At 41.1% G+C, this 18373-nt stretch overlaps 1 protein-coding gene across 1 annotated transcript in view; it reads left to right on the forward strand.

Annotated features, from left to right (window-relative positions):
• The window catches only part of DNAH5 (dynein axonemal heavy chain 5), a 252750-nt gene that overhangs the window by 210964 nt on the left and 23413 nt on the right, over positions 1 to 18373 (forward strand). Inside the window, 5 exon segments of the mRNA XM_077749426.1 lie at positions 7061 to 7304; positions 8516 to 8630; positions 9106 to 9296; positions 13559 to 13680; positions 15428 to 15577. Coding sequence (XP_077605552.1) covers positions 7061 to 7304; positions 8516 to 8630; positions 9106 to 9296; positions 13559 to 13680; positions 15428 to 15577 — 822 coding nt within the window.

An 18373-nucleotide genomic window follows, 5' to 3' on the forward strand; every position in this document is an offset into this window, starting at 1 on the left:
CCCCCTTTTTTTTTTAGTTTTTTTAAATTGTTTATTGTCAAGTTGGTTTCCATATAACACCCAGGGCTCATCCCCCCTCCCCGCTTTTTTATAAATATTTTCTTTTGAGTTTTTAGAGCATAGTGCATAAATCATGGAGTCATATGGTTGGAAGTGGCATTAAGAGCGTTAAATCTGACTTTGTAGATTTGTGTAGTTAGCAGATGCCAGAGTTCCTACCACAGACCTGAAGTCTCTTGAGGTAATGACAGAATAAGAACAAGAATATGTGCTTGTTTCTTTTGGTGCTTATGGAAGCTTAGCACTGCCATACGGTTACTCGAGGAAGGACTGGGATTCTTGATCAATAGCATGGAAGGTTGAGCCTGGAACCCTGAGAGTCGTTGGGGCAGCGTCTGTGACCCGTGTCTCCCACTCAGCTTTCACCTGTGGCATTGGCTTCAGGGAGATAAGAGGCCCTGATGGCAGTTTGAATAATGTACTTGTCTTTGGTTTCCTCACATTCAGCTGAGATGAATACAGTCTCCTTGGAAGAAATAATTTGACCTGATAGATTTTGTTTGCAATGAAATAGCTCTGGCAATGGAGCCATAATTGTTACAACAGAAGTTTAAGATGAAGTGAGGAGTGCTTTAAACTCCTTTGAAGACTTTGCTTTTTAAAGTTTTATTTAAATGTTTTTATTTATTTTTGAGAGAGAGAGAGAGAAAGAGAGAGAGAGAGCATGCACACATAAATGGGGGAGGGGCAGAGAATCCCAAGCGAAGCAGGCTCTCTGCTGTGCAGAGGCTGACACGGGGCTCGAACTAACAAACTGTTGAGATCATGATATGAGCTGAAGTCAGGCACTTAACTGACTGAGCCACCCAAGCACCCCAACTGCTTTGAAGATTTGAACAGCCTTGAAAAGCCAATATGGATCCCAAGTGGGGCTTTTTCTTACTTCCTGGAAAAATATCTTGAGTATCTTGAGAAAATTACTCTTTTACTATTGTCTCCTGATGAGAATCCATTCCAGCCTCACAGTATATAATTCTTAGGAAAAGTATGGCCATAGGAATGTGACTCCCACTCTCTTATAATATTAGAGGGTCCCTTGCCCTGGGCCATATTATTTTAGACACATAACCTATTTTTTTTTTTTTGTGAGAGAGAGAGAGGGCACAAGTGAGTGAGGGGCAGAGAGAGAAAGGGAGAGAGAGGAGAGAGAGAGAGAGAGAGAGAGAGAGAGAAGCAGGACTCACCCAAAGCAGGGCTCGTGTTTACTTGAGGCATGGCTTGTGCTCAACCAAAGCCAGGCTCAAGCTTACCCAATCTCACGAACTGTGAGATCATGACCTGAGCCGAAGTCAGATGGATGAGACTGAGCCGCCCAGGAGCCACAACCTGTATTTTCTTTCCTCTAACACAAGGTCTCATGCAAGAAGTGAGCTGTTGGGCTTAATTTTGATGAATTTTAAGCAGCACACTTCCTGCAAGCAGCTTTTCTTTTGTAGCATGTGGTCTTCTCCCCATGTTCCTGCTCACGGTGCTCAATGTTCTCAGCCTGGGTGGCGGCCGGTGGGTCTGACATGATACCTGCAGCTTTCAGGCCATTTCTTGAAATTGAGTAACTCATTTGAAAAGAGCTGACAGATACAAAAAGTGTTTTCAAGTCCAAATTGTTCCTCTGACCCCCATGACAATGCAGTCTTTCTAAACATGGTCACTTTTTAGGTAATTGTTACATACACTGTATCAATATAAAATGTTACTGAGCCATGGGGGGCTGTGAGGAGGAGCAGGGAAGACTCCAGAAGTAAGAAGTTGGTGCTGGCCAGTGTGGGGAGGCGGCGCCAGGGTGGCTCAGTCAGCTCAACATCAGACTTTTGATTTCTGCTCAGGTCATGGTCTCACGGTTCATGAGTTCAAGCCCCGCTTTGGGCCCTGCACCGGCCGCGCAGAGCCTGCTTGGGATTCTCTCTCTCCCTCTGTCTCTCTGCTCCTCTCCTGCGTGCTCTTTCTCTCTCTGTCTCTAAATGATAAATAAACATTAAAGAAAGAGATAAAGAAGTTGCTGTTGGACAGCATCTTCCCTACACACAGAGCTGAAATCGAGGCTGCTCCTCCACAGTCAGGATAAATTAAATCTCACAGGTCTGCCAACTCTTCCTCACTGGTCTGCTCACTCTTCCTGTGGAAGGTGGCTCAGAACAGTAACTTAGGACACCAGAGACAGGCTGTTCTGCTTTAAATCCCTAAACTCAGCAGGAGTCCAGCGTCCGACTTCGGCTCAGGTCATGATCTCACAGCTTGTGGGTTCAAGCCCCACAGTCGGAGCCTGCTTCGGATTCTGCCTCCCTCTTTCTCTGTTCCTCCCCTACTTGTGCTCTGTCTGTCCGTCTTTCAAAAATAAATAAATGTTAAAAAATTAAGAAAAAAAAAAGAAATGAATGGAAACCTCAGAGCCTGGCAATGCAGGGAAGACAGATTGTTAATGGACTTTCCACCTTGCTGTCTGCTCCAAAGCAGTCTGCTTAACTGTGTGAGCTGCTCAATGTCCCATCAAGGCCGTACACAATTGCTGACCTGACATACCTGTGAGGAGATGTAAGCAGCCTCTGCCGTCTCCAGAAGGTGGGGTATCGAGATCATTTTAAATAGGTACTAAACCAGTAGTTCTCGAATGACTTTCCTTAAAACAAAACACAACACAACACAAACTCCTTGGGTCCACCCTCACCTTGAACCCAAAGAGACCCATATACTATCAGGAGAAAAATACTAATATAGATTAACGGCAGTTACTGGCCACTCAGCACCAGGCCTCAGGGGTCACCTTGCTCAGAATCCTGGATGAGCTAACAGGTACAGTACTTGGCTTCCGTTGGCAGTAGAAGCATCCAAACTCGGTGGAACCAACAGGAGAGATAATTTAATGAAGCCCCTAAACACACGTCGTTATCACCAGCTCAGTGGTATAGAGAAAAGGTAAGTCCGAGTTCTCTTGCTTCATCTTTCTATGCTAATTCGCAGTGTAAGGTGCAGAAGAGAAGGGGCCTTTGGGAATGCAAGCCCGGGTGAAGCATTAGAAAGGGGGCTCTTGAGGGCCATCATCTGTTTTCTTTCACTGATTTCAAAACTTTGGTTACAGATGCAGTTTATGTACACAAATAATGTTAGTTTTCATTTGCATCTTTGTTGAACCACTTAATTTTTGATCATTTGATTAATAAATAGTAGGTTTCATGAAATTGCCCTGAATCACTGCTGTACTTTATCACTTTGGGGATGGTTTTCTTATTATCACAGTTTAATTTTTTTTAATGTTTATTTATTTTTGAGAGAGACAGAAGGAGAGAGAGTGAGAGAGCGAGCACATGTGAGTGGACGGAAGGCAGAGAGAGGGAGACAGGATCCGAAGCAGGCTCCGCATTGAGAGCAGAGAGCCTGATGCTGGACTCGCGCTCAGAGCCGTGAGATCATGACCTGAGCTGAACTCAGACACTTTACTGACTGAACCGCCCGGGTCCCTGTGATGAACCACAGGAATCTACCTCCAAACCAAGAGCACACTGTACACACTGAATGTTAGCCAATTTGACAATAAATCATATTTTTAAAAAAAGAAGACAAAAAAACAAAAAAAAATCCAAATTACTTTAAATTGTACTATTTACTTTCGGGTGTATTATTTTGTCAGTTTCAAATTTCTGGGGAGGGGGATGTATTCTTAGCCTTATTTTAATTCTTCGGGAACATAGGTGGTTACTTTAACTGACAAAGTGATTGGTGTTAACAATGATACTGAATTGACCACAACCATCTCAATAATGTTCAAGCTTTTACTTGCTATTTTTTACTTTTACTTTGTCTACATTATAGTAACTGTTTATTTTGTGAATAATGACTTTCATGAGCCACATGGGGGCTTTTGCTACTGATTCTATAGTTCTCAAGTGGAGACGAGATTGGAAATGTAGGTTGTAATAAGTCTTACAAACCATGTTGAGAATTTTGGATCTTTCAGAACCGCTGAGGGAAATCCCAGACTGGCTGGGGGCAGGAAAGGGGGTGAGGGCAGAGAAGAGGGTCAGCAGAAAGACCAGTTATGGTTAGGGTAGTCCATGAGGAATAATTAAAGCCCAAACCAGGGCAGCGGCTATGTAATTGGAAGAAATGGATGAAGGAAAGCATATTATGCCTGAAGAGTTGATAAAATTGGGTGCAGTTTTTTTATGTTTATTTATTTTGAGAGAGAGAGGCCTAGCACAAGCAGGGGAGGGGCAGAGAGAGAGGGAGGCACAGAATCTGAAGCAGGCTCCAGGCTCTGAGCTGTCAGCACAGAGCCCAACACAGGGCTCAAACTCATGAACCATTAGATTATGACCTGAGCCAAAGTTGAGCGCTTAACCGACTCAGCCACCCATGTGCCCCTGGGTGCGCTGTTTGGACTTGACAGCCTGTACTTTGGTCCCAGCACTCATGAAAACATGCATCCTTAGCGTAAGTACAAGATTAGAAAGTTCTCCTCTTTTATCCCTTTTGCAGCCACTTTATTATGCTTTTGTGATGATGTGTGAAATTCTAAAGTATGATTTATTTTGGGCCAACCTATAATTTTATTTTTCAGACTGCTTATTTTCCAAATAAGTATTATAGTGCTTCCAAAAATCCATGCTTGGAATGAATCAACAGAGGGGAGAAGAGAGGAGACACATCTTTTGAGCAGCTATCATGATTCAGTTACTGTTGTAGCTGCTTTACTACTTACATCCTCATAATCACTCTCTGAGCTCCTTTTACATCCATCTCACAGATGGGGAAACTGAGGCTCATAACGTTACATAACATGACCAGTGCTGTGCAGCTGATAGATCCTGGGAGCTGTGATTCAAACATGTGTCTTCCTGATTTCAAAACCATCATTTCCCCCCTGGCTTTACATTCCTCCCCTTACCTGTCTTCTTCAGGTGAGGATTTTTTTGTTATGTCCAGTTTTATTTCAGCTGAATGTTAGATAAAAGCTAGCATGTCAACAGGTATTATGTCGAGTTAAGTGACTGTTATTTTTTAAAATTTCTTAATTTTATTTTTAAAAAATTATGTATATATAATATTGTCAAGTTAGCTAACATACTGTATATATACAGTGTGCTCTTGGTTTGGTTTCGGGGGTAGATTCCTATGATTCATCACTTTAATACACAGTGCTCAATGCCCATCACCCATTCCCCCACTACCCTGCCACTCCATCAACCATCAGTTTGTTCTCTGTATTTAAGACTCTCTTATGGTTTGCCTCCCTCTCCGTTTGAAACTATTTTTCCCCTTCCCTTCCCCCGTGGTCTTTTGTTAAGTTTCTCAAGATCTACATATGAGTAAAAACATATGATACCTGTCTTTCTCTGACTGACTTATTCCACTTAGCATAATACTCTCCAGTTCCATCCACGTTGCTGCAAATGGCAGGATTCCATTCTTTCTCATTGCCAAGTAGATATAAACCACATCTTCTTTATTTCAGGTGAGGATTTATTTTTATAATGCTCACCTTTAGTAACCTAAGGATGATCATGATAGTGCACAAACTGTGGGAAGTTAAAATATTTGAATTTTCCCCTTTATTTATTTATTTTGAAAGAGAGAGTGCATGTACGAGTGGGGGAGGGGTAGAGAAAGAGGGAGAGAGAGAATCCCAAGCAGCCTGCATACTGCCAGCAAAGAGCCCAACGCGGGGCTTGAACCCACGAACCACGAGATCATGACTTGAGCCAAAATCAAGAGTTGGATGCTTACCTGACTGAGCCACTCAGATGCCCCAGTCGCTGCTGATAACTTCAGATGTCTAGCTCTCTCAGCAGGGAGTAGAATCTGCTATACCTGCGGAACCATATTGGGAGTTCCCAACCGGATACTTACCCTGCGGAAGCTGCTGTGGAAATCTGAGTGTGGTGGCACATGCCCAGGTAGCTCCACTGAGTCACAGCTGGAACTGCCCACAATGCCTTGTAACCACACATTGCTCCCTGGCTTCCCCATACTGGGTTTACACTGAAAGGCGTATGACTTTATGAACACGGCTAAGCATAGGAACCTTGTTCGTGGGCACTATATTTAGAAAACTTTTCAAGCAAACTCACTGATGCATATCTTCCTGTCCAATTTTTTATTTTATTTTTTTATTTTTTACAAATAGTTTATTGTCAAGTTGGTTTCCATATAACACCCAGTGCTCATCCCNAGTGTGAGGTGGTATCTCAGCGTGGTTTTGATTTGTATTGCCCTGATGAGGAGGGATGCTGAGCATCGTTTCATGTGTCTGTTGGCCATCTGGATGCCCTCTTTGGAGAAGTGTCTGTTCATATCTTCTGCCCATTTCTTCACTGGGTTGTTTGTTTTTCGGGTGTGGAGTTTTATGAGTTCCTTATAGATTTTGGATATTAACCCTTTATCTGATTTGTCATTTGCAACTATCTTTTCCCATTCCGTTGGTTGCCTAGATCTAGAACTTTCACTTCTCTTGGAGAGAGTAGCACCTGTTCAGGCCCGGAAGATTATTCAATTCAAAGGTAACTGCAGCAGTGGTACAGGTTGTTTGTCTGACATTTTGGACCCTTGCTTTTCAGAGAATTGGATACAATTTCAACTAGCAAGTTGAACATAATGGCATTCAAACAACAGCAGAGCTCTTATAAGTAAAGAGACTAAAGGGAAGAAATTGTGTCTATTCTGAGTGATCTGTATGTATCTTTTCAAATATATTTCAATCTATTTTCAAATATATTTCACCTTTCAAACAAGCTTAAATATAATCACAAAAGTCACTTAACGTGATTTGACTTTAGGAAATAGACAGTACAGTGGATATCGATAGTATTTTTAGCAAATTTCACGTGGTTTGCTACCAATTCTTTTTCTTCCATTAACTCTTCTCCTCTTATTTTCATGGATTTCCTGCAGCCAAGTGTGATCACTGCAGTATAGGAGCTTGAGAACAGCTCGCTAGGTGAACTTTGTCAGGAATGGCCAAGCAATAGCTGTTAATTAAGGAAGAAAATATATTTATGCAAATTAACAGGAATTGGAGAAGGAGAGAACTCATCTCCTGGAAGATGTAACTGCAAACAAAAGAAGGATGAAGGAGCTAGAAGATAATTTGCTTTACCGGCTGACGAGCACCCAGGGGTCCCTGGTGGAAGATGAGAGTCTCATCGTTGTGCTGAGCAACACAAAAAAGACCGCGGAAGAGGTGACGCAGAAGCTGGAGATTTCGGCCGAGACGGAAATTCAAATTAACTCAGCCCGGGAAGAATACAGACCTGGTGAGTTTGGTAATGAAAGACAAATGTCACAGGGAAATGAAGTGAGAAACAAACCAAAATCAGAGAAACTGAAGGAAGTAAGGACGGTGGGAAAGGGGGTGGCCATTACTGTTTTGTGACGTTGCTTTGGGACATATTCAGTAAAACTGAGATGAAAACATTTTTTAATGGTGTAAATTTTCTAGGTGCTGATAATCCACGGGCATTGGCAAATTCTTTAAGGCTCCTGTGAACTTATTTTTAAACTAGAAAGTAAAGAGGGAGAACTTTTTTTTTTAATGTTTATTTTTGAGTGACAGAGAGAGCACAAGGAGGGGAGGGGCAGAGAGAGGGGGAGACACAAAATCTGAAGCAGGCTCCAGGCTCTGAGCTGTCAGAACAGAGCCTGATGCAGGGCCTGAACCCACCAACCATGAAATCATGACCTGAGCTGAAGTTGGACACTTAACTGACTGAGCCACCCAGCTGCCCCGGGAGGGAGACCTTTTAAAGAACATCTGACTACAGTTTTGAATTTAAGGGATTAGTGGAGCGTGTGTGGGCTGCTCATTAGTTCTTTGTCATTTCGTAACCATGAGCCAGGATTTTGTTTGTGGTCTTTGTACTAGAAGGTGGTTCGTTGGTCTCCTGGGAGTGCAAATTACTCAGCAATTTGCAAAGCAGTGCTGTTCATTGGTTTTAAGAGGGGCCTGCTAAAAGAACTCAATTCCCTTTTGAAATGTATCGTTCTTACTGAAAAAAATACTCAAAACAGCATCAGTTGCTGGTGGAGAGTCAGAAGCATCATCTTTGCGATGATGCCTTGTTTCGCCAACCTTACCCCAGGCTCAGTGAAGACTCTTCATGGAGCTTAAGAATGAGGCCCATAAGATGCCTACACTCTACACAGTGTGTTAGAGTGTTTGCTATCCCATCAGTTGTCTTTTCTACCTATGAAGAAATATAGTCAAATTCATTAGGGTTCTAAATTCATAAGAGGTCCTAAAATGGAAGATGCCATGTGATAAATACAGATAGCGGACTGCTTACACAAAGCTTATGCATAAGAATTAAATATATATCACGAACATCGCTCTAGACTCTGGGAGCTGGTGGATAGTCATTGATCAAAATAAAACTTGTTGGTTTCATTTAGAGCTTAGGCTGCTCTGTGAGTGGATCATTTATTTTCTGCCCTCATATCGTGCACAACCTTGCTCTTTGTCTTTCAGTGGCTACACGGGGCAGCATCCTGTACTTCCTCATCACTGAGATGCGCTTGGTTAATGAAATGTATCAGACTTCGCTCCGCCAGTTTCTCGGCTTGTTTGACCTTTCCTTAGCCCGGTACGTCTGTACTCAGGAAGCCGAGCTGAATTCTGTATCTGTGGGCTCAAATGATGACAACACATTTATAACTTCTTTTCCTTTTGCTACTTTTTTTCCCTTTAAAACCTAAGTTTAGTGTAATTACCAGTGTGATACCAAATCATTCTCATTTGTCATTTTATGCTCAGAGATGCCTCTGCCAACGATTCCTCCATTGATTGACCCCTTTGGTTTCATTAAATTCCCAAGATTTTTTTTTGTGTGTGTGTGAGTGATGATACCCTGTGGGTGAAATTGATTTAGGCAACCTTGAGGGTTCTGTTATGTCATTTTATGTTGAGGGAATGCTTGTTATTTTCCATTGAGGATGCTGATTCTTGTGTAAAAAGGAACCAGCCCTCCAAAGTTACGTATTCTGTGTTAAAGATGTTGTTTTTATGGACAGTGGGAAAGGGCAGTGGGGTAAGCTGGATTTATGTGTTCTCTCCTCCAGGTCTGTCAAGAGCCCAATTACGAGCAAGAGGATTGCTAATATCATTGAGCATATGACTTATGAGGTTTATAAGTATGCAGCCCGGGGGTTGTATGAGGAGCACAAGTTCCTGTTTACCTTGCTGCTTACCCTGAAGATCGACATCCAGAGGAACCGAGTGAAGCATGAAGAATTTCTCACCCTTATTAAAGGTCAGTATAACAATAGAAAGTGTTGTACACAGGTCCAGATGTAGAAATTCGTTGAAGGTTCCGTGTGGTATTATTTTTTTTCTGGCTCTAATAGTTTCCTCGCATTTCATTGGAGGCTGCATATATGTGAAATATTTTATTTGTTCATTGACTGCACGAATATTTAGTGAGAACCGACTATATGCCAAGGCACAGATACTTGGGGCACATAATAAAACAATAAGTAAATTGTATAGTATGGGAGAAGCTATAGAAAAAGCAGAGCAGGACGGGGTATGGGGAGTTGCAGGGTGTGCAGACTGGGGAAGGGGAATTAACATTTTATTTTTATCTATCTATCTATCTATCTATCTATCTATCTATCTATCTATCTATCTATATTTATTTCCGAGAGAGACAGCGTGAGCAGGAGAGGTCAGAGAGAGAGGGAGGCACAGAATCTGAAGCAGGCTCCAGGCTCTGAGCTGTCAGCACAGAGCCTGATGCGGTGCTCAAACCCACGCACTGTGAGATCATGACCTGATCCAAAGTCAGACACTCAACCTACTGAGCCACCCAGGCGCCCCGGAATTAACATTTTAAATGGAATATCTAAGTGGGATATCTAATGGGTAGGCCTCCCTGAGAGATGGACAAGTAAGCAAAGGCCTGGAGAGACAGGAGGTGCTGGCCTTAGGGCCATGCAGAGAAAGAGTGTTAAAGGAAGAGGAAACAGCATCAAGGCTCTGGTGGGGTTCGAGCCTCCCATGAGACAGGCTGGGGCCATGGGTGGGGTGATGTGGAGCTCAGCTTGCAGATATTTATTCTGTATCTGCTGAGGCGTTGCTCACACACAAGTCCCCTGTGACACTGCCGAGTACAGCCCAGTGGAAGACTAGGAAACAGATTTGCTCCCACGTTCTTGAATGTCTGGACAAAAAGTATTTAAAGTAACTGTGGAAATGATGCTAGGGTCTATGGCTCTAGCTACTACACCTTTCTGAGACAAGGTCTATCTTTATAGATGAGACCCAATTTTATCTACAGGGGGTGGAGGGAGATTTTCATGTTCACCTGGAGAGTAGATTTGCAGAGCAACTTGAGAAGGACCCTGACAGAGCAGTAGAGGAGGGATGTGGGTATCACATGCTGTGCCCTGAGGGTGTAAGCCCAGAGTCCTATGTGAATAAATGCATGTTCATGTTCATATAAACATGCATTTGCTTACGTATCTCATAGAAACAATAAAGACTCATTTGGTTACACTTGAGTTTAGAAATGTATGATTTATGGGGCGTCTGGGTGGCTCAGTCGGTTAAGGATCCAACTCTTGGTTTTGACTCAGGTCATGATCTCAGTGTCCCAGGGTCGTGAGATCAAGTCCTGCGTTGGGCTTCGTGCTGACAGTGCAGAGCCTACTTAGGATTGTCTCTCTCTCCCTCTCTCTCACTGCCCCTCCCCTATTCATGTTCTCTTTCTTTCTCTCTCTCAAAATAAATAAACTTAACAAGAAAGAAAAGAAATGTATGATTTATGGACAATCTCTCTCTCTCTTTCTCTGTCTTTAATTCTCTGTCTCTAACCCTTGAACTTTGCTCTTTAGGTTTCTCTAGTTTTCAATTTTCTTGAATCAGAGCACGTGGATGCATTGGAGAGACATCCCTTAGATATTTGGTGTCAGGGTTGACTTCTTCACTGAGCCCTTCAAATAGTACTGGTTTCTGGTCTCATTGACTGGTCCTCCAGCTGATGGAAATCTCCTGTGGCAACTTGTTCCTGACATCCTCAACTCAGGCACGGAGTGCATCTCCTCATGAAAAGCATCCAGACCTGGTTGGAATACTGTAAAGTGTGTTACAGTTCAGTGTGATGATAGCAGATGTGGGATTTAGACTAAGGAAGACTAAGTGAAAATAGTGACTTTGCCGATTTCCTGAGGAGTGTGTCGAGCAGGTTCTTTAACTTTTTTTCAAGCTTCCACCTCCTCAGCTGTAAGACAAGCATAGTCAAATCTACATCATCAGATTCTTGAGTAGTCACACAATTTGTGTAAACCTTGGCACATAGACTATGTTCAGCAAATGATCGGCATTGTGATATTTTCTTTAGTATTTTAGTTTGTTTTGATTAGACCATGGCTTACATAGGCTTTTGTGGGTCCTTGGCATTCAACAGGTTTATAATGCCGCTCTGTGAAACGGAGTGTCAGAAGAAACTGTGGAACACAGTTCTGTTGTAAGATTGCTCTCAGTTGGTTATGTTGGTGAGAGTTAGCCAGTGAGTGAACTCCCTCTGCGAGGGTGTTTACTTGCCTGAAAATGCTTTTTAAAGATTTTTAAAAGATGTTTTGATTTATTTTGAGAGAGAGAGAGAGAAGGGGAGGAGCAGAAAGAGAGGGAGAGAGGGAATCCCAAGCAGGCTCCATGCTGTCAGTGCAGAGCCTGACTCAGGGCTTGACCTCACGAACTGCGAGATCATGACCTGAGCCTAGATCAGGAGCCAGATGCTTAACCAACTTAGCCACCAGGTGCCCTGAAGATGTTATTCAGATAGCAACATTATTTTGATACTGGTCTTTTAATTTGCTCATCTCTGAGATGGGAAAGGACCGTCTGAATGACTTGCTAAATCTGCTTTGGCTATACCACCTTATAATTGCGTGGTATAACTTGTCTACATATTTTGTTATAAGAACATATCATTTTTACAAAGTATTACCTTAAAAATTCAAACTTACTTTTTTTCCCAAAGTAAGGGTTTACAGAATGAAAGCAATGGCATAAGTCTCAATCATCTTGAGAATTTATTTTGAATTATTCCTATTCCAACTGTTTATTCATCAGAAGTACATTTAGTCTGGTACCATATTATCCAGGACTAGGTTTGTACCCATCCCATTACAATCATTCTCTGTGGTCCATTGTACACTTTTGAAGCAGATGAGGTATTCATGACACAGTTACCCTCGACTAAACAATGAATAATGCTTTGGTTGCAAGAAACACCTTTTCCTTTCCATAAATAGCTTCTCCTTAACTCTCTGGTGAATATCTTATTCTTTTGAGTTTGTTGGAAAGTGAGTGGTTTCCATGGAAATTGGTATGACATTTTTCAACATAATGCCATTGTCCTTAGGTCTTTAACTGCTCCCTGCTTTTAAAGCAGTCTGTTTTGATTTTGTGAGTTAATAATCTTATCAAAATTGCTTCAAGGCCACACTTACCTTCTGGGAAACATACTAAGATGGATTTGGCAAAAGACAGTAATTTAGTGGGGTCCATGATACCTGGATAAAGTAGAGACTGGTTCAGTAAATATCTTGAGTGTTATTTATTTGTTCATGACCTGCTCTGCTCAGAAAAGGGTTTTAAAGTTAGCCAGTTAGCTAAACGAATTGATTATATCCTTTTAAGAATTATGCTTGGAGCATATTTTCCCTGAAACACTTTAATAGATGGTGTTTATTAAACAGTATATTTCACCCTATAAAGACTTTCTAACTCTTCCTCTGACTTAAAATATGAATTGTTTACACATTTAGTTTTTCTGAGGTGGGCAACAGTAACATTTTAAAGTGTCATTTATTTTATGATACTGTGAGAGTTACATGAATTGTGTGAGCTTAGGTGAATCAGCAGCAAGATGAGAGTCACTACCCAACGGAAATGTTTGCTATGGTTAGATTGACCAAAAATAAGTGATATAGCACAGGATCCTTGGATGGGCTCAAAATAGATATAAATAATATACTGACTTATAGAAGAGAACTCTTTAAACACATGTAGTGCTGCTGACATTTCTAGATAGGTTCTCTCCTTGAAAGAGCTGTGCTAACATCGTGCACTTCTTAACATTGATAGTAGCTACTCATTTAGTGATGCTGTTATGGTCTTGATCCCATTTTGTGTGCTTTACACATATGTATTCTGTCACTCTGTCATTATCACGACACCCAGGCTTCATTCTTCCCAGTGTGCATATATTTGGAAACAGAGACCCAGACAGATAAGACACCTTGTCCCAGACCAGGTGGGGCTAGGACAGAGTTCAGCCTCCCCTTTGTCCACACTTATATTGTTGACTCTTAAATGTGTTTTTCTAAAATCGCCTATTCCTTTACTACATTTTAAAGCTTGTCTGTTACTATGACATATTTCTGAGTTCACAACATGTCAAGGTTGTAAAATAATTAAAATGAAAAATGGAAGCAAAAGCTTTTATAACTAGATTGTTTTAGAGTAAAGAAAGAAAGAGCTAGTAACTTTGTGTGTTTACTTTTAAAGGAGGTGCCTCACTGGACCTTAAAGCCTGTCCTCCTAAACCATCTAAATGGATCCTGGACATGACGTGGCTGAATTTAGTGGAACTCAGCAAACTTAGGCAGTTTTCAGATGTCCTTGATCAGGTAACTTGTGCTTTGAATAAACACGGGAGTGTCACGGGGAGAAGCTGCCTGATTTATCACTAGATACAATATTTGTGGAAGAGGGACTTTTTCACATTGTCACTCGTACAACAGTTTTACCTGTGCTTGACCTTCCTCATGCTCGCTCACTCTCTGATAAAGTGTAATCCACCCAAGTTTAACTGCTGCTGTCCTATGCTGTATGTCAGTATCACCAACTGCTGAGCCACAGGTGGGGAACCTGATAGATTTATTTAGATCATTAGTTTTGCCTTCTTTCTGGAGGTTGAATGAAAAGAATACAAACAGCCTGTATCTAAATGCTTACCTCTCATTCTTGTCTCTCTTCTTCTTCCTCTCCTTGTCCTCCCATTATATTGCCTGAACCAAGCATCTGGACATAAATCTAATGCCATTGCTTGGCTCTTTCTCTTTACAAGTTATTTTCCTTTCCCGACCAGCCAGTTCCCTATGAACTGTGTATCTACTGGGATCATAGAAGTTGGGTCTGGAGAGTTCAATGAAGACAAACCGGAAAACAGATTCTTAAAACTCAGAGGACCAGAGAGAAGTCACACTGACAGCAAGGTGGCTTTATTCAGCCATAAGTTGTAGGCTTTTTATAACAGAACATGAGCTAAGGTCGGCTCTTCAGTTTCCTCCCAGTTTTAGTTGACCGGAAGCTTAAAGTTCAGCTATATTTTTATGTTGTGGCTTATGCCTGGTGACCTGTGTAATTTCTACCATGTAATTAAACAACTTTCATTTGGGAGGTTGTAATGCACTCCAGCTTATTCTCCTGGAAGATGACTGCTAGTCACCTTTCCTGGACCGATATCTGTTCAATAACAGTTGCCGTCTTCAGGGGATTATCTTGTGCCTGAAATCCCTCCATGTCCTATAGTCTCTCATGACTGAGGGACATTATTGCTTTTTACTCTTATATGATACCTTCTAAATACGGCACTGGACTGCTTTTTCCTTTGATTAGGCCTCCAAGAAATATAGCAGGGGCTTTAATCGAAGGGAATATACCAGAGAACATAGGATTACATTTATCTTCAGATGTTATTTGTTTGTTCTATGTTTCTGAGATGATTACTGACAGAATGCTTGTCTCTCTTTGAGTTTTTTAAGCTCCAAAGGATAATGGACTGTATTCTTTCCCTCTTTATCAATTGCCTAAAGGAAACATGGGTATCGTTATTCATTTGATGATGATGTGAAGTGGTATATTTGAAATTACTCTAGATTAATAGAGTATTGACCAAACAGCTTTTTGTTCAATAATAAACATGTATTAAATGTCTTCTTTTGTGCCAGGAGTGGTCCTGGGAAATGAGGAAGCATCTGTGAATAACTAAATGAATTTGTTTTTGATCATGAGAGGATTTCATGGGGCAAATCAGATTTCCTTAAAATAATGAAAATGAGTTTTCATTGATTTCTTTATTCCTTACAAAATTGTTACCACAAAGGCATTAGAAGACATTAAACAACCCGAGACTCTCCCTACTTCAAAAGCTAGCTGTGAGCTGCCGTTAATACAGACTTACTTTAGAGTAAATCACATTTGATTTTAGACTTCCATACTTTTTGCTACTAGAATATAAAATAATGAAAGGGTCAAAGGATATCATTCACACATGTCTGGAATGGTCAGAGGGTTTGATGAGAAATATCTGTGAACTATTACTGACAGATTTTCCTGTGCTGTGATGCAATTCTTATCCCCTGATATTTTCAGATATCAAGAAATGAGAAAATGTGGAAAGTTTGGTTTGATAAGGAAAACCCTGAGGAAGAACCCCTTCCAAATGCCTATGATAAATCTCTTGACTGCTTTAGACGCCTTCTCCTTATTAGATCCTGGTGTCCTGACAGAACTATTGCCCAGGTAAAAAGTACATATTTGAAAAAATGGGAAAATATACTTTTTTAAAAAGATTTTTGATTATTTTTAAGGAATCTCTACACCTGGTGTGGGGCTTGAACCTACAACTCTGAGATCAAGAGTCACATGCTTCACCAACTTGAGCCACCCAGGCACACCTAGAANAGTTAGTTAACATACAGTGCAATATTGGTTTCTGGAGTAGAATTCAGTGATACATCACTTACCTGTAATACCCAGTACTCATCCCAACAAGTGCCCTCCTTAATGCCCATCACCTGTCTAGCCCATCTTGCATCCATCTTCTTCTTCTGTTTGTTAAGAGTCTCTTATGGTTTGCTTCTCTCTCTCCTTTTCTTTCTTTTCCCCTTCCCTTATGTTCATCTGTTTCTTTCTTAATTCCACATATGAGTGAGATCATATGGTACTTCTTTCTCTGATTGACTTATTTCACTTAATATATACACTTAATATATACACTCTAGCTCCATACACATCATTGCAAATAGCAAGATTTCATTTTTTATGGTTGAGTAATATTCTGTTGTGTGTGTGTACACACACACACACACACACACACACACACACACACACACACCTCCTTTTTCCATTCATTAGTTGATAGACATGTGGGCTCTTTCCATAGCTTGGCTATTGTTGATAATGCTGCTATAAATATCAGGGTGCATGTGTCCCTTTGAATCAGTACTTTTGTATCCTTTGGGTAAATACCTAGTAGTGTAACTTCTGGATCATAGGGTAGTTCTATTTTTAACTTTTTGAGTAGCCTCTAAACTGTTCTTCAGAGTGGCTGCACCTGTTTGCAATCCCACCAACAGTGCAAGAGGGTCCTCCTTTCTCTAGGAGAATATTTTTAAGAATTTCCTTTGAAATATAAAGAAATATTAAAAATTTTAATCCCAATGAGAATTTTCTTGGAGTCATCTTTGTAATTTTCTACCAATACCTATGTGCAAAATGGAAAAACAAATATAGACAGCAAGCTGTACATTTGGGCTAAATGATTTAATAATCTTCTCTGGTCTAAATGGTACATGAATGAATGAGAAAGCTGTGTTTGTAAGTTGCCATATAGGTATAACATAAAGGTAATATATAACTCTTCCATACCATTTTTATACTAACTTAGAAATGATATGTCTGCTCCATTTTGTTAGTGGTAAAAGGACACTCCTTTAAATAGGAATGATGAGAAGTTACTAGGAGGAGAGACAGACAAGAGGGGAGCACAATATTCCCGAATCTATAGCTATAACCCCAGAAAGTCTCACAACCCCTGATGCAGGAATTAGCCTAAGATTCTTTGAATTTTACATGTGGCATAAGTATGCATCCTGCCTCCAAAAGATTCATCTTTTCAAAGACCTTTAATTTGCTGGCCTGCCATCATGGAAATGCCACTGCTAACCAGACCCGCTGTATCCTGCCTTCACAGTGAAAAACTTAAATGTTCAGCTCAGGCTGATTCCTTAGGGGCTTCCCCAAAGACACCGTGGAGTAAAAACAGGCTGGGTTTATAATAGAATGTAGGAAGTTCAGCCCTTCACTCTCTGGAGGGAGTATTAAAACCATATGGAGTAACCATCTCCAAGTCCATGTAGGTACCAAGATATCATGAAAACAATTAGATTCAGTGATTTATTGAGAAAAGAAAAATGAGTTTTGCAATGCAGGGCAACTGAGATCACCTTCCTTCAGTTTTTCTTCTCAACTTCATTACTTTTATCTTGCCCAAAAGAATTGCCAAACTGTTGCCTTAAGGACAGTGTAGAAAGTTCAAGTCGTTCTGTTTCGTTTCATTTCGTTTCATTTCATTTTCTTTCTTTCTTTCTTTCTTTCTTTCTTTCTTTCTTTCTTTCTTTCTTTCTTTCTTTCTTTCTTTCCTTTCTTTCTTTCTTTCTTTCTTTCTTTCTTTCTTTCTTTCTTTCTTTCTTTCTTTCTTTCCTTCCTTCCTTCCTTCCTCCCTTCTCCCTCCTTCCCTTCCTTTCCCTCTTTCTCACTTCCTTCCTTCCTCTCCTCTTTCCCTCCTCCCTCCCTCTCTTTCTTTATTCCTTCCTCTACTCTCCCTCTCTCTCCCCTCTCTCTCACCCTCCCTCTTCTCTCATTCTCTCCGTCCCTTCCTCTTTCCTTCCTTCCTTTTTACCCCCTCATGTAACATTTTACTTCCTTCAATGCTAACATTTAAGTCTACAAGCTCCTTTGTAACTGTCATCTTCATCCTGGCTTCTGTCATCTACAGGGTGAGCACAGCCACGACATCCTAACGGGGCTCTCCTCTTGCTCCTTCTTGCCCATTCTAGTCAATCCTGTATACTCTAGAAGAAATGGAAATAAGATATGCTATTCCTTGGCTTTAAAGTCTTTCAGGGCCTTCCCATGGCCCTTATGATAACACCCAAGTCTTAAGATCCAGAAGGCCCTTGGGCCTTCTATGCTTCTTGGGAAGCATATTAGAAGGTGTGCAGTGAGGGTACATTCAGTCCCCATTCCCCATAAACAGTATCAGGCTTGTTCTCAGTATTTCAGCTGAACATGACGGCACATGTCAGGGGACGCTCGGTGGCCTTGTTGCAAAAACAATGCACTCTCAGAGGATGTCACATGCTACATACACATTTGTGTCTCACAAAAACACTCAGCAAAGAACAGGTGCCAAGGTATAATTCCCCATTGCCTGCCCTCCCCAAACTCAAAGATTGAGTCTGTTTTTTTTTTCTCATTCAGTAATGTGGTTCTTCAACCACAGTTTTATTATTATTATTTTTTTTACAAATAGTT

Source organism: Crocuta crocuta, unplaced genomic scaffold (assembly GCF_008692635.1).
Source record: "Crocuta crocuta isolate KB4526 unplaced genomic scaffold, BGI_CrCroc_1.0 scaffold89, whole genome shotgun sequence".
NCBI lineage: Eukaryota > Metazoa > Chordata > Mammalia > Carnivora > Hyaenidae > Crocuta > Crocuta crocuta.